Raw genomic sequence first — 14,497 nt, forward strand, 5'->3', positions numbered from 1 at the left:
ATGCCTGAGACACCTCAACTTGGACTACGCCTCCATCCTGGCATACTGTGAGCGGACTTGCTCACTTTGCACCCTCGGCTTGACGGCTTTATCTATTGCTATCGTACCGGGTCCCTTTTTGTGCTCGACTGCTTTGACATCCGCAGTCTCGTCATATTTAGATCCTTGCTTGGCCGCATTGATCCCATCAAGAGGACCAAGTCTTTTCTCTGGCTTGGTAGCTTTAACACTTGCAACCACACCAATCTACTACTTCTTCTTCTCCCATCCTCTTCATGATGGCTGTAAGGCGACGTTTCTCGGGATATCATCTAATCAAATGAGGACCATCACAGAAGTAACACTTAAGCTTTTCCTTGTTCACATTCTTCTTCGCCCCAGATTTAGCCTTGCCATTCTTTCTTGATGGCATTCATTTGCCACGAACAGTCGATGGCTCACCTTGGCCACTCGAAGAGCTTTCTTTACCATCTCTCCGCTGCACCTTTTCCCGGTCTCCCCCACTATTTCCACTATCTCTGGGCATGGGCATGGACGACACATCGCTACTTGGCTTGTCACCTGCAAGCTCAGTCAGCTTTTCGGCTACAGCTATGGCCTTCGAAAGTCTCTGGGCATCTCCTTGCTCTTCTTTGAGCATCGCCCCTGGTCTAAGTCCTTCCAAGAAGGTCTTGAGCGCACCCCATTCACCCATTTCTCCCTTGCATATGAGCAGCTCCTTCTTGAGCTCATACACTTCGTTTCTCAAAGTCATCGCTCCCGCTCGAATCTGGCTTCCTTTGGATCGTTTCTGACAATTCCTGTGAACCACCGTGTATTAGAACACCTCGGTCGATAAATTTGTATCGTCGACAAAATTTTAATATTTATGAAATTCACTATTCACATGAATAATAACCTCGCAAAAAAATTGACAAAATTCACAACCAAAAACTCTGATTACCAGTTGTTGAGAAATAAACAAGTAATGAGTAATTTTCCTATAACCATTAGTGAGAATGCGAAATAAAAGCGGAAAAATAATACCCGAAATTGATAACGGAGTTCAGTCAATTATGCATACGTCTCCGAACTGCTGCAGATCTTTTACTAAAAGGAGAAAATTTACAGGTGTTTATAAAAACATTTGAGAGAGAGCTAGAATGATTTGGGAATTTGGGATGATTTTGAAACAAATGGGATTGGGTATTTATAGTTGAAGTTTAGGGACTAACCTTGTAAATACCCTAAAAATACAGTGACTAAAGTTGCAATATTCTCATTTTCATTTTCAATAAAAACAACAACACCGAAATCGATGCATTAATTCCCGGCCAAAATTGTTGAAAGTTTTTTGCTCATGCTTGACTTTTCAACATTCACCTTAAACCTTCTTCGATTTTGCTTCTGCTGCCATGTGAGAGGAAACAAAAAAGATGGAGAATCAATCATTTTTTAATGAGATTCACTGTGAAATGAAAGCAGATGAACTGTTTATTAGATTCACAGTTGTTTAATTAGGCGGCCATTGCAACGTTTTTTTGTTAAAAAGTAAAAACATTCACTAGAAGGTTTTTTACGAGTAAGCGATGAATTCTGACAACCGGGGTTTCAAATCACGGTCGTGGTCGTGTTTTCGGTCATTTTGTATTTACTGTGATTACGACCATAGCATGTGTTATTGGGCGTTATTACGGTTGGAATGGGTATATCGAAAGGTAGCGCTACCGTTATTTCACGAGCGCTATCGCGATCGCGAACCGCTATTTGAAACCTTGCTGACAACCGAAAATATCAAACATTGTGAAGACCTTCCCTTATTTATTTGACTATCATTCATCACTTTGATTCAAAATCCGTGGCAAGAGCCAGATCTAGGCGTTTCTGGTGGTTGGGGGATGACAATCATGGACAAAATTATATGATGAAGAGGAAATAACACTGCGGTACCAAACACGAAAACAAGTGCAATAGGGTGAAGAAAAGTGGAGAGTTGATGCTTAAAACCCAAATCATAGATTTCAGGAAATCCATGGGAAATTACTTGGAACTTGACTGAGGAGAGGAGAGGATCGGTTTGCTGTAATGGCTGGGTATAACTTCATTTGAGGTTTTCTTGCAACCGCCAACCTTTCCACTATAGGCACCTACAAACATGTTTCATCATTCTCTATAACTCCTCCAGTTTAGATATTTCCAAAAACGACAAAACCCAACAATAGTTGGGGTGTCCATCTAAAAAATCCCAATGGTTAGAAAGATTCAACCAAGCAGAAGAACAACATATCTCAAAATCAATCTCGTTAAACTGTCCTTGGCAAAGCTCAGACCAAGAGAAGGCTAAAGCTTTAACTTGATTTTCTTGCTTTTAAGTGGGTTCGAAAGAAAATCATCTAATGTGTTGTGAACTATGAACGATGTTCAATGACAGTGACCAAAGAGAGGTTAAGGTTTCTAAGAATTTTTTTATATCATTACGACGTTTAAGATTTAAAGATGAAGTCACTGAAAAACGAATTCAAAAAGCTTAATGCTTTAATTGCAACTTATATACGTACGTTATTAACTGAAAAAAGGTTCCCTCCCCCGATTATTCTCCCCCGTTTTTCAGGTGAAAGGGGCCCATTTTTCTCTGTTTTTCTTTTCCATCGTCCTCGGCAATATCATCGATTAGCAAACATTAAAGGGGAAAGGGTGACGGTTGGGTGTACAAGGTGAGGAGAGGCGGACTGATTCAACGTTCATCACACGAGCGAAAGATGAACACTTTTGGTGATTTGAAACATCACCTGAGCGTCTGAAGCTTTGGAGCACTCTAAGGAGATCTGGAGTAATCGGAGATCATCATCAGATTCAACGACTGACAAAAAGCAACGGCGGCGGACGAAAGGTCGGCAAATGTTCTTTAGGTTATGGGCCAATTAGAGTTTAATTAGATGGGCATCGTGTGGCTGGACTGATATGGTTTGAGTTTAATGTGGATCTTACAAATTTTATAATTTGGACAGGGACCTTCGGAATTTATAAATTCGGGTATTTGGGTTTTAAAGTCCAAATAAAATTATCAACACTACTCAATGAGTTAAACATAATATATATTAAATTTGGATTTTTTAAAAATTAATAAAAATATTTGAATTTTTTAATATTTTAATATTTTGAGAATTTATTTTTTATAAATATTTTTTTCATATTTAATTTATATTATATATTACGTGATAAACTTTTAGAGTACTCCGTAATATATTTTATAACAAAAAAAATACTGAAATAATATATATCATAATTAGAAAAAATCTAAAATACCAATATGATAATGAAGTAGAACTTTACGGGTCTAATACGATTTATCCCAAGAAGACAAACATATTGATTCTTTGCAAAGAGATCCGACAAAGCCCGAAGTTGCCTTCCAAGTAATATTGTCTTCACTTTTTCATTTATCCGTACGTTGACCTAACGAGAAAAAGGGGGAAAATGGGTTCTTTCTTATCAAGTTTGCTTTCAGGACCAGGACCAGAAGATTCATCGTCTTCATCCGAGTCTTCAGGGGTCTTAACCTTCCATTCAGCTCCGAGATGGCAGCTTCACTTCAACTCTGTCAAAGAGACCCCAAAACTTGTATGTTTCTCTCAACCCCAGATCTGATTTCTTAATAATTATTCTTTTGGTGGTTTTTTCTTTATGTTTTGGTTATTATATGAGAGATCTGACTTTGGGTTTTTGATTGAACAAAAAAATTGGGATCAGATGGTTATAGATTTCTCAGCTTCCTGGTGTGGACCGTGCAAGTTCATGGAACCTGCTTTGAATGACATGGCTAATAGGTTCACCGATGTTGAGTTTGTGAAACTTGATGTTGATGAGCTGCCTGTATGTGTTTTCTATCCTTTTCTTTACATATACGGGAAACCCTTTGCTACAATTGATTCTTTGTTGAGATTTTTTAGAGGATTTTATTTGATCACTTCCTCGGTTCTTGTTGCTGATCCATACATGGTGGTGGGTTTTTAGGATGTGGCACAAGAATTCGGAGTGCAGGCAATGCCGACTTTCGTGTTGTTGAAGAAGGGGAAGGAAGTGGATAGGGTGGTTGGAGCTCAAAAGAATGAGCTTGAGAAGAAAGTTGATAAGCACAGGTCTTAAATACCACCCTACAAGCTGCTATTTGAACTTTCAGTTTGTACGTTTGCATTAATAAATGCCAAAGGGAGTTTCCTGAATTTGATGATGGTAAAATAATGCTTCAACTCTTTATTGTGGAACAATGATTGTTTTATATAATGTGATTGATAATCTATTGTCTAATGCTTTGTTTTTGCTCGTGTTCATCTGATTCTTGTATTGAATTTGTAGTTTTAGATCTTTGGTCATTGCCCCTAAAATAGAAGGGAAAACATATGTTTCATTTTTTTTTAATCAATGGCCTCTGATATCAGTTTCTTCATGTTAGGAACATAGGTTCTCTATTTAAGATACTAGAATTCAATTTGCTTAATAGCTCAAGCGGCTCGAATTTGACTCAACAATGATAGAGTCAATTTGAGTTTTCCTAAGCTAAACTCAAGTTGTTTGTGAGCTAAAGTATCTCATCATGCCTTAGGAGGCACATTCAATGGAAGGTTGTATAGAGAAGAGTATGCAAAAAATACATTGAAGGCATGGGAAACACGAGTCTATCAGGAAGATGATGGATTTAATCGGATAGAAAGTAGTTTCTATGTTAAGATGACAAACTATAGATCCTTATTACTCTCTGCAGTAGCAATCCCAGCAGTATATGCACGATACATGTAGAATCAAATTGTTTGATGCCTTTTCTCAGACAGTATATGCTTGCTGAATTGTGTCTATGTCGAGACCCTTCAGTCTAACTACCGATTATCTGATTCGACATGTCCTTTTAGCGTAATCATTCTCTCAACCTGCAAGCAGAAAAAGCAAATGCTTAGCATTGATCAGACATTGTCGTCAGTTACACCTACAATATGAACTAACTGAACTAAATTCAAGTTTCAAGCTCTGGATTTATCAACAGTGATGATTTTAAAGTAAAGTTGAACTTAATGGATGCATACCTTGCAATTCCGGCCCGTCTCTTTGCCTCTTCAGCCATCTGATTAAGTTCATCGAAATTACTGCGGTCATTGAACATCTTGGTGTCCGGTGGCTGCAGTCCATGGAGTGTCATCTGAGTGTGTGACCATTTTAGTTAGCGTTCTTCTTTCCCAAAGTCTTTCTTCCTCGTGAAAGTGGTCTGAAACAACCCAAAAATGAAACACCAAACAAGTTTCTCAGCCAACAACAATGCAAGTTACTGCATCGGTTGAAAAGAATTCACACCCTTTGTTCAATAACGAGATCCCAAGCCTTTCCGGTGAGAGCTTATCGAATGAAGAACTTGATGAAGTCAAGTAAAAGATAAGATTGTAAAGCCATATTACGCCTGCCCAACCTCATCAAATTAGCTGAATCTATTCTCATATGTAATGGGGTGAAAGGGGATAAGGTAGTAGGCTGCTCTCAATGTCAGGTTGAGAGCAGTTTCCGTGGGCTGCGCAACCCCATCCAATTCCTTAAATTGAGCAAAGTTCCGGTTTGCGTAAAACTAACAAATCAATAGCAGTTTTTTTTCGTTATTATTGATTTAACCGAGTTGATTCATACATGGCATCTAGCAAGACTGTTTCCAGTTCCTTGCATTGCAAGCAAAATAAACCAGAAGTTAACTAAACAGCTGAGCAATGACAAAAGCCGTGACATTAACACACAGGGATGCTCGACGAAAGACCAACTCCTTGCTCTTGTTAGAAAAATGAGAACCTGACTTATAATGCTCACTTGCAGGTATATCGGTCGGTTTTCTCAAGGCTTTTAACCCAAAACGTACGCTGCAACTGAAAATACACGATATGTTACTGTAAGCAAAATCGAGCATGCATCATCGAAATGTAATAATGCGAAAAATATTCTTAGGGTGCGTTTGGTTCACAGAATGTAAGATTATCAGGAAATAAGATTACTGAAAATATTATATTTTGTGTTTGGTTGGTTTAACAGATATGTAAGATTACCGTATTTGGTTAAATAAATAAAAAATTATTGAAATATATATTTGACTAAATTATCATTATTATATATTTATTTTTTAACAAGTTGAAAAATATTTATATATTTTTTAAAAAAAAATTTAAATTAATAAAATTTATATTTTTTACAAAATTAAAAATATAAAAAAATTTAATGAAAGGGTAAAATTTTATTTTAACCCCTGAACTTTATATAAAATTTTAATTATAATTTTTTTTTATAAATCTAAAATAATTTAAAGATAAATTTATAATTTAACCTTCGTAGAATTTTTATTATTCAATAATAGAATAATGATATTTTTGAAGAAAAAAAATTTAAGAACATTTTAATCCAAAACACCGATAATCCAACAATATCTATGAGAAGGGATGTAATGTCATTCCCGATAATATATCCAAAAAAATTCACTATTGATAATCTTATATTACCAAAAATGAAATTCTCATGCTAACCAAACGGGGAATGTTCAAACGATCCAAGGAAAATGATGGTCATCATGGCAAGTAACAACCAAGAATGATAGAACCGATGCTAGAACCTAAAAATGCCACCCTTTTCACTCGGTAATCACTCCAAACCCCTCGTAAACATTTTAGGAAGAACCTTACTTCACTTCTAAAGCTTATAGGAGTTACTTTGGGTCATTTAGCACTTTTATAACACATTTAACACACGATGACATAAGTTGAATCTCAAGCATGCAAAACACCCAAGAACACCCAACATGCTCAACAACCAACAAAGTATCACAATTATGAAACACAAGCAGCATTTCAAATTTGATTGTGTACTACCTTAAACCTTGAAACCTGAAACTTTCACAAAATTTATTCTTTCCTTTCGAGTTTGAGTGTTCTCCCACCTCTTGCACTTCTCAAAAAGGATGGAAAGAATAACTAACACCTCTAATGAAGCAAGGGGAGTATAATAAGGCATCTAGGGTGTAAAACCCGGACCAAAATGAGCTAAGATAGCTCAAGGTCCCAAAAACCCACTAAAACCCATTTCTAACCACTTCCACCTCTCTATAAGGTTTTGAGCTCATATCCAAGCTCTAGAAGTGTAGATTACGAATCTTACCTTCACAATTTCAGGAGAAGTACCTACATAACAAAGGATATGTCTTTGGAGCTTTAGCTTTACTTGGGAAGAGAAAGGAAATGATGGAGGATGAAGACAAAAGGAAGGCTTTTCAGCAAATTTATCTCCCATGCCTGCTGACATGATCCATTTTAAAGAGAATTAAACCTTTGAAATTCTTAGTGGGATAATTTCACAATAGGTCCTCCCTCGAATATTCTCAATTCAAAAATCTCTTTTTTTTACTATGGGTCCAATTAACATCCGATTATGTCAAAATTTAGCTCAATGGTTCTAATTACTCAAACACGTAGGTTATTGGACTTCTCAAGTCAACTCACACGCGTTGACCTAGAAATTTGGATGTTGCATAACTAATGAGAAAGATAAATGAAGCTTTTGGGTTAAAATTAGACGAAACGAATCACGAAATTAGAACCATGAGGTCAAAAAATGTTAAATCAAAGTCAAGAAAAAAGTCAATGCTATAAAGTCAAGAGTCAAGTGTCAACGGTTCATAGGTCAAAGTTAATATCGTAAAGTCAACGGTCAATGGGTCAAGTAGTTTGGCTCAAGTCAACTCATTCTAGTCCAACTCGATCAATTCAACTCAGTCCAGTTTAGGTCGGTCAATTCGATTTAATCAACTCGGTTCGGTGTAGTTTAAAGCATGGCTTGGACCAGTTCTTTGGGCTTGATCTAGCAATTACCTTAGGCCAAGAAGTTTGAACTGTGCCTTGGACTTTGCATGGTTCCAGTCGGCCTCTATGCAGGCTGAGCATGGGCGACAATTTGGGCTAAGGGGGTGAGTCGGTTTGCAGGCCCAAACAAAATAGTGTTTTACCCTTAACGTTGATGGAGTAGTTTTGCCAGCAACGAGTCGACTCCCACCAGTGTGTGCCACGCAAGATAATAGGGAAAGATGATGGGGAGATAAGAGATGAGAAAAAAGGGAAAAAAAAGAAAGAAAGACTCTTATTTAATCTAAAATAGTCACACGCGTAATGAGATAATTGAAGGTTCTTCACTATAGTTCTCGTTAACAGTTATAGACGAAAAGACAACAAGAGGTGGGGTTTTCTCGAGATGATACGAGACTCACAATGGACATGACAATACCGATCACAACCACAACTACGACAATTGTTTGGTGAAGGATCTTCAGTAAAGAATTGTGAAGGGTGAAGGGTGAGAGAAACAGGTGTGAAAGGGAAAAATGAAAAGAAAAAAAATCTCCATTAGGGCTTAAAGTTGGGTACTTATACCTTAGGTTCAAGGTGTTATAAGGACCCAATGTAAGTTATAAAACCTCTTAACAAGGATTAGTATCACAGTTAGAGTTGTAGGTGAGTACTTCACAATTGCACAATGGTGCAGGGTCTATTGTGCATGCACACAATTTTTTTAAAGTAATACTAAAATTGAATTATAAGCTAATGTCATTAAAGATTACATCATTCGAAATACATTTCGATATATAAAAAATGAACCAAAAAAAAAGATTGATTTTTGACGAAGTTCAAGATCAAGCACATGAGCAACTCGATTTGTCTAAGGAACCTTAGAATTCACACAAGGTTAGAATTATAACTCTTCAGGGTCCGTTTGGTTCACAGAATGTAAGATTATCAGTGGGAATAAAAGATTACCAGTGGGAATAAAAGATTACCAGAGAATAGGATTACTGAGAATGTTATATTTTGTGTTTGGTTGGTTTAACAGGAATGTAAGATTATCGTGTTTGGTTAAAGGAATAAAATATTATTAGAATGTATATTTGATCAAATTGTCCTTATTATATATTGGTTTTTAACAAGTTGAAAAATATTTATATATTTTCTTTAAAAAATTAAAATTCATAAAATTTATATATATATTTTTTACAAAATTGAAAATATAAAAATGTTTAATGAAAGGGTAAAATTTTATTTTAACCCCTGAACTTCATATAAATTTTAATTATATTTTTTTTTGTAAATCTAAAATAGTTTAAGGATAAATTTGTAATTTACCATTCGTAGAATTTTTATTATTCAATGACAGAATAATGATATTTTTGAAAAAAAATATAAGGACATTTTAGTCCAAAATGCCAGTAATCCAACAATACCTAAAGAAATGGAGGTAATGACATTCCCGGTAATATACCCCAAAAAATCCACAATTGGTAATGTAAGATTACCGGGAATAACATTCCCGGCCAACCAAACAGGAGAATATGGATTTCATTCTCATAGAATCTCACATTTCCCCAACCAAACACACCCTCAGTGGTATCTCACTGATGGCTAGCCCCCCGCCGCCGCCAAAGGAGGCCTTCTTCGCCTTCCATCTAAGTTGAGCAGGAAAAGCCTAAAGCCAATCAATCTGAAATCGAATGTGCTTCGTTCAGCAATAAATCGATTGGGTTCCATTCAATCTACTCGCAAGACCTCCAACAACCATTTTGTGATGATCGCGTGCCACAACACCTATAGTGGTAGCGCTGGCGTTGGAATACAAGCTCTATCCATATTGATTTGGATACTCCCAAGGGGGAAGGTGGCCATTTTTTACCATGCATGGGGCGAGTTCTAGGGCCTTTAACAGAAGCAGTCCCATTGACGTTTTTGAAATCAACTTCCAAAAGCCATGCAGCACATAAAAACTTTTTGCCTAGCACTATGAGGGAAATTTTGTAAAACGTACCAAAAGTCCCTCAACTTCCAAAATGTCATGATTTGGGCTCTAAGGTTCAACTCGAGTTCATGTTAATCCTGAATTTTATTGAAAAAATTTCAACAACCATCAATTTGGTCCTCAACTAAAAGATAAAAACTTTTGACCCAAATTTTGTGTTGTGACAAATCCCATATCGGAAAAAAAGGAATTGTAATTTGAAAGTGATAATCCTGCTTAATAATGACCCCAATTGATCACAGAAGAGGACATCAACGCTAAATGCAAAAGTTTTATATCCCAAAGAGGAAAAACTAGTAAAAGAACATTAGGCAGAGATTTTACTAATGTCATTAGTTACAAATTTTAGCTGCAATACAACACCAAATGTTTGTTTTTCACACATGTAGCATATAAAAAGAAATTAGAATTGCATGTTATTTGAAAAAGACTGCATGTTGATTCCATGGAAACAACATTTAACTCTTTCTTAATAACATGACCTTGAATGTTGTCTCGACCAGCCAGCTCTTATTCGGAAACCAGCAGCTCCGGGATTAAACAAGCGTCAAACAGCCTTGAATGAAGAAAAACCAAGAACAAACAAACTCACATGCGTCTGAAAACAAAATGAATAGTCTAGCCCTTTGAAGTGCTCAACATGGAAACAGCTTCACAGACAATAGACGAACTCAAAACTTGGACTTTGTCATCGGGGATGTAGATTCTGCATTGCACTAATTCTTCATAATCGGTCTAACCATGAAAGAGAGCTGTCCTGAGAGCCAAATTGTAGATCCTGCAGCAAAATGGATGTAAGATGATCATATGAGTTAATTCTAAGACGTAAATGAAAAGATAGGAAAAGAAGCTTACGGCTAGTGTTACATCAGGTGGTGTATCGAACTCCAAGTTCTCGAGCTCAGAAATCCCACAAGCCACACTGTTATTTCCTTTTGTCTCAGTTATACCGTCGGTGCAGCCAACATTAGAGACTCTATTCTTAACTGAAATTGTTTGCAGAGAAGAAGAATCCAAAAGCTCATTGCATAGCAGAAAATCATCCAAGCCATTAAAATCAGAATTTTCAGCAGCCTGAGATTCCTCAGCCCACCATGCCGGATAGTCGGCATTATCCTTGCATTGAACAGAATCCTTAGGTAGATGAGATTTGGTTCTTATAAACACTATAAGACAACACAAAACGTCGACAATTTGTTTCATCTTATGATCTGACTGGAGAACAAGAGGTTCACTCCAATGCATATTTATATATATGTGGCGATCTAATGCTGTATATCAACAATAGTATGATAAGAGCAGATGAATACCTGGTGTGTATTTTCGTTAATGTCATCATATAGCATCGACTTATATGGCCTAGGTGGATTAGGAGTAATTGTTTTAGGGGTCCTCGGACTAGCGCGAATCATCAAGTTATCCGGGTATCTAGTCATCAGGCTGTCATCTTTCTTCTCAGTTTGTTTCTGCTGTTGATAGGAAATCTTTGAAACCACATATTCCCCATCATGCTCTTCTTCATCATGCCCAAGATGGTACTGATGCATCACCCAATTCGACTTTTCAGGTTTGCACTCTTTCTTCAATCTTTTATAGAGAACCATGATCTTCTTCCACCCCTTATGAACTCCATTTTCTATAACAGCTTTGGTCTTTCCCGTTTTATGCCAACGAACATTTGTGTCATCTTGATTGTGGATTTTCCGGCGCTTTCGCTGACCAGTTGCATATGCATTGATCGTTCGATGAAAGAAGTGGACACTACTTCCATCCTTCTTTGCACCTGCACAAAATCAAGATGAAGTAATGAGAAAAATCAAATTTATGCACCATCCATCATCTCGTTGAATACAAATCAAGCTGCAATATCAACTTTCCATTATCATAAACTCCAAAATTCCCAAGATTAACCATGAATAGCACCTCGGGAACAATTCAATATTCAGCATAATCATCTAATTTGGTAAACTGAATTCATCCTACAGTTGACAGCAATGTAAAAAACAAAATTATTGAATCCAAATCAAGCTGTGATATCGATATTCCATTATGGCAAAATCTAAATTTGCCAAGGTTAACCATGAACCGAGGAGCATGTCTCCTATCTTCTTCGAATAACATCGAATGCAAACATATTGACACCCGCCCTACATGTGAAAGCAATGCAAAATACAAACATATTGAATCCATAAACACATTTTTTACCTGGAAGATTTTCAGGATGAGTGTAGCAAATCCCTTGACATTCCCCGAGTGTCGGAATGAACTCATCGATAAACAGGTGTTGTTTTGAGTCTCCGACACCGCACTTAGCTGCTAAATGATCTAAAAGCTCTGCATCAGAAGGATCAAATTTCACTCCTACCGGAAGACCAGGCCATTGAGGAAAAACCTACAAAAAACATAACAGCCCCAAATACATTATTGATGGCATTCACACGTGTAATAAAACCATGAGCAACCTTAAAATTCAATGTTCAAACTTCCAACTTACATCACTGTTATCAATACGGTAATGGCAGTTGGGGCATTCACGATTTGCCCCACGATCAGTGATTTCAAAGGAAGAAGAGGAAGAAGCATTTTTTACTTTCTTTGCTATTGTTCTATTGTCAACAAGCCAGCTCCTGGAAACAACAATGGTCTTTTATGAGTAAAATACACCTTTTTTCATGGTAAATTTAGATTAAAGAAAAGGTTCTTTTTCCATTAACAACAGTTGCGATAAAGGATGATCATCAAATAAAATCTGTCAATGGAGCTCATAATGGATGTAGAAATTGCAGCACTCAATGTCTATCAAAGTCTCCACATAATCAAAATCAGAGTAAGATAAGGACAAATGGGGAGGAACCGAAAACCAACCCCCATTTATAGCATGTAACTTACAAACCCACATTACACAAAATAGGTAACTCTCCCAAAAAAAACTAAGAAAGAAAAAGAGATTTTCATGGAATCCCTAAATCTGAAATAACCTCCTTCCCATAAATTCAACACCGAAAACCCCAAGAAAATCTTCGATTCAAAATGGGATTTTTTCAGTTAAAGTCCAGGAAAAAAAATCCAACCCAGAATCGGTTAACTCTAGCATCATCGATTGCTTTAATCTCATAATCGGAGACTAATAATTACAATGTTACTAATTTATTTAATTATTTTGATAATTAACTTCTTTAACCTTACCTTGCCATTAAAAAAGAGGGAAGAAGAAGATGTAGGGAGTTAGAAGAGACTGTAATCGAAAGCTTTTAAACTCTCTTTCTTTGCCCTTTATGTTTTCTACACTAGGCTAAGTAATCGAACGAGAGCGCGCGGGAAACTTTGGTGAAAGATACGGTGGAAATACATAGCAGGTCCCCATATTATAGGAATTGTATCCATTTAATCCTTGCACTAGTAAAAAGAAAAGGCTGGGTTTTTTCAAATTTAACATTTGTCATTTAAAAGATGAGTTTATGATTATATTTTTTATTTATAATTTAAATCTGAAAAAAACCTTCATTTTCAAAACCATAAAATTATCGATTTTATTAAACATTATCTTCCTTTTTCTAAACATCACTTCATAAAAGGTTCGACTCTATTTGATTCTTTTTATTAGTATACAAATTAAATTAATTTATTTAATAATAAAAGGATTAATTTGAACCAATGTCCATAATAGAGATTAATTTAAACCAATCTCTATAATAGAGAGATTAAAATTGATAATAATAAATGGACTAAATTGATATAGTCTCTTTAAAAATAGTGACCTAGAAGGTATTTTCCCTGTAATAATAGTCTTCATTTGTAGGTCCCATAGTTGACTAAACCAGATTCCGAAGTGTGCGAAGAATGTTAAACCTATTCATGGCGTTTTAGTAATTACCTTCAGTTCCTACTTGCCCCCCAAGCTTCATAATGGGAACGTTTAAGGTTGAAAGGGTTAATTACAATTTTTGCCCCTAAATTTTGTCATTTTATTTCCTGAATTACGACGTGATATAACTCTAAAATACCGGAAGAAATAAAAATTCAAATAAAAATACGAAATGTTATCAAAATTTTAAGATTAATATAATTTAACTATATATTAAGAGGAATGTTGGTTTTATTGAATTAGATTTTTAATGTTCCTGAATTTAGAATCCAAAAATTTGTCAGATTTCGAAAACTATGATTTACATTCAGGTAACACAAAAAATTATATCATAAATTCTCTTTACTACATCAATCATAATCTCTATTAATACATAAGCAACCAATCTCAGCTTAATTTGACTAAGTTATTTATTTGGCCGGTAATATTATATTTAAAAAAAATAATTCAAAAAATTATTACTTACATTAATATGTCTCATCACATTATTTATGATCTTCACCAATAAAAGTGATTTATTTCACTCTATCCTTAATGCATCATTCTCTTAAGAATGGATTTTCATTTTTTCTGCCAATTAAAAAATAAAAAAGTTTAATATGAAAATAAATATCCAAACTACACTCAAAATTAACTTTAGTTGTCTAAAAAAGTTCGCTCAAAATAGATATTTAATGTTTTCAACGTCACACTTTTAAATGCTTACATTGTAACGACAGTTAAAAAACTATTAAGTGACATGCATCATGTTTATATGTATTTTTAAAATTTTTTTTATTTTATAGAATAGAAAAAATATTT

At 35.6% G+C, this 14,497-nt stretch overlaps 2 protein-coding genes and 1 long non-coding RNA gene across 3 annotated transcripts; 1 reads left to right on the top strand and 2 right to left on the bottom strand.

The window, feature by feature from the left end:
• The first annotated feature begins 3,407 nt into the window (after positions 1-3,407).
• Positions 3,408-4,293, top strand: LOC120177459 (thioredoxin H2-like). Its single transcript, XM_039183598.1, has 3 exons — positions 3,408-3,600; positions 3,730-3,852; positions 3,994-4,293. The coding sequence occupies exons 1-3, from the start codon at positions 3,457-3,459 to the stop codon at positions 4,123-4,125; spliced, it is 399 nt and encodes a 132-aa protein (XP_039039529.1). The 5' UTR covers positions 3,408-3,456; the 3' UTR covers positions 4,126-4,293.
• A 441-nt stretch (positions 4,294-4,734) lies between these two features.
• LOC120177461 lies at positions 4,735-5,381 on the bottom strand. Its single transcript, XR_005521412.1, has 2 exons — positions 5,323-5,381; positions 4,735-5,236 (listed from the first exon to the last, which is right to left on the bottom strand). It is a non-coding gene; the product is annotated as an uncharacterized LOC120177461 (long non-coding RNA).
• A 5,174-nt stretch (positions 5,382-10,555) lies between these two features.
• LOC120177418 (SUPPRESSOR OF GAMMA RESPONSE 1-like) lies at positions 10,556-12,702 on the bottom strand. Its single transcript, XM_039183575.1, has 6 exons — positions 12,697-12,702; positions 12,326-12,475; positions 12,037-12,223; positions 11,132-11,614; positions 10,687-10,997; positions 10,556-10,609 (listed from the first exon to the last, which is right to left on the bottom strand). The coding sequence occupies exons 1-6, from the start codon at positions 12,700-12,702 to the stop codon at positions 10,556-10,558; spliced, it is 1,191 nt and encodes a 396-aa protein (XP_039039506.1).
• Positions 12,703-14,497: the final 1,795 nt, after the last annotated feature.

The sequence above is a fragment of the Hibiscus syriacus genome, unplaced genomic scaffold (genome assembly GCF_006381635.1).
Source record: "Hibiscus syriacus cultivar Baekdansim isolate YM2019G1 unplaced genomic scaffold, ASM638163v2 tig00112289_pilon, whole genome shotgun sequence".
NCBI classification, from domain to species: domain Eukaryota; kingdom Viridiplantae; phylum Streptophyta; class Magnoliopsida; order Malvales; family Malvaceae; genus Hibiscus; species Hibiscus syriacus.

What these genes read in the sequence shown, in the direction of transcription:
- LOC120177459 (XM_039183598.1), top strand. Translation starts at nt 3,457, where the DNA reads ATGGGTTCTTTCTTATCAAGTTTGCTTTCAGGACCAGGACCAGAAGAT. An exon ending in TCAAAGAGACCCCAAAACTT is followed by an intron (nt 3,601 to 3,729) that starts GTATGTTTCTCT and finishes AATTGGGATCAG; the next exon opens with ATGGTTATAGATTTCTCAGC. An exon ending in TTGATGTTGATGAGCTGCCT is followed by an intron (nt 3,853 to 3,993) that starts GTATGTGTTTTC and finishes GTGGGTTTTTAG; the next exon opens with GATGTGGCACAAGAATTCGG.
- LOC120177418 (XM_039183575.1), bottom strand. An exon ending in TCATCCTGAAAATCTTCCAG is followed by an intron (nt 11,615 to 12,036) that starts GTAAAAAATGTG and finishes GATTTTGTGCAG; the next exon opens with GTGCAAAGAAGGATGGAAGT. An exon ending in CACCTGATGTAACACTAGCC is followed by an intron (nt 10,610 to 10,686) that starts GTAAGCTTCTTT and finishes ATTTTGCTGCAG; the next exon opens with GATCTACAATTTGGCTCTCA.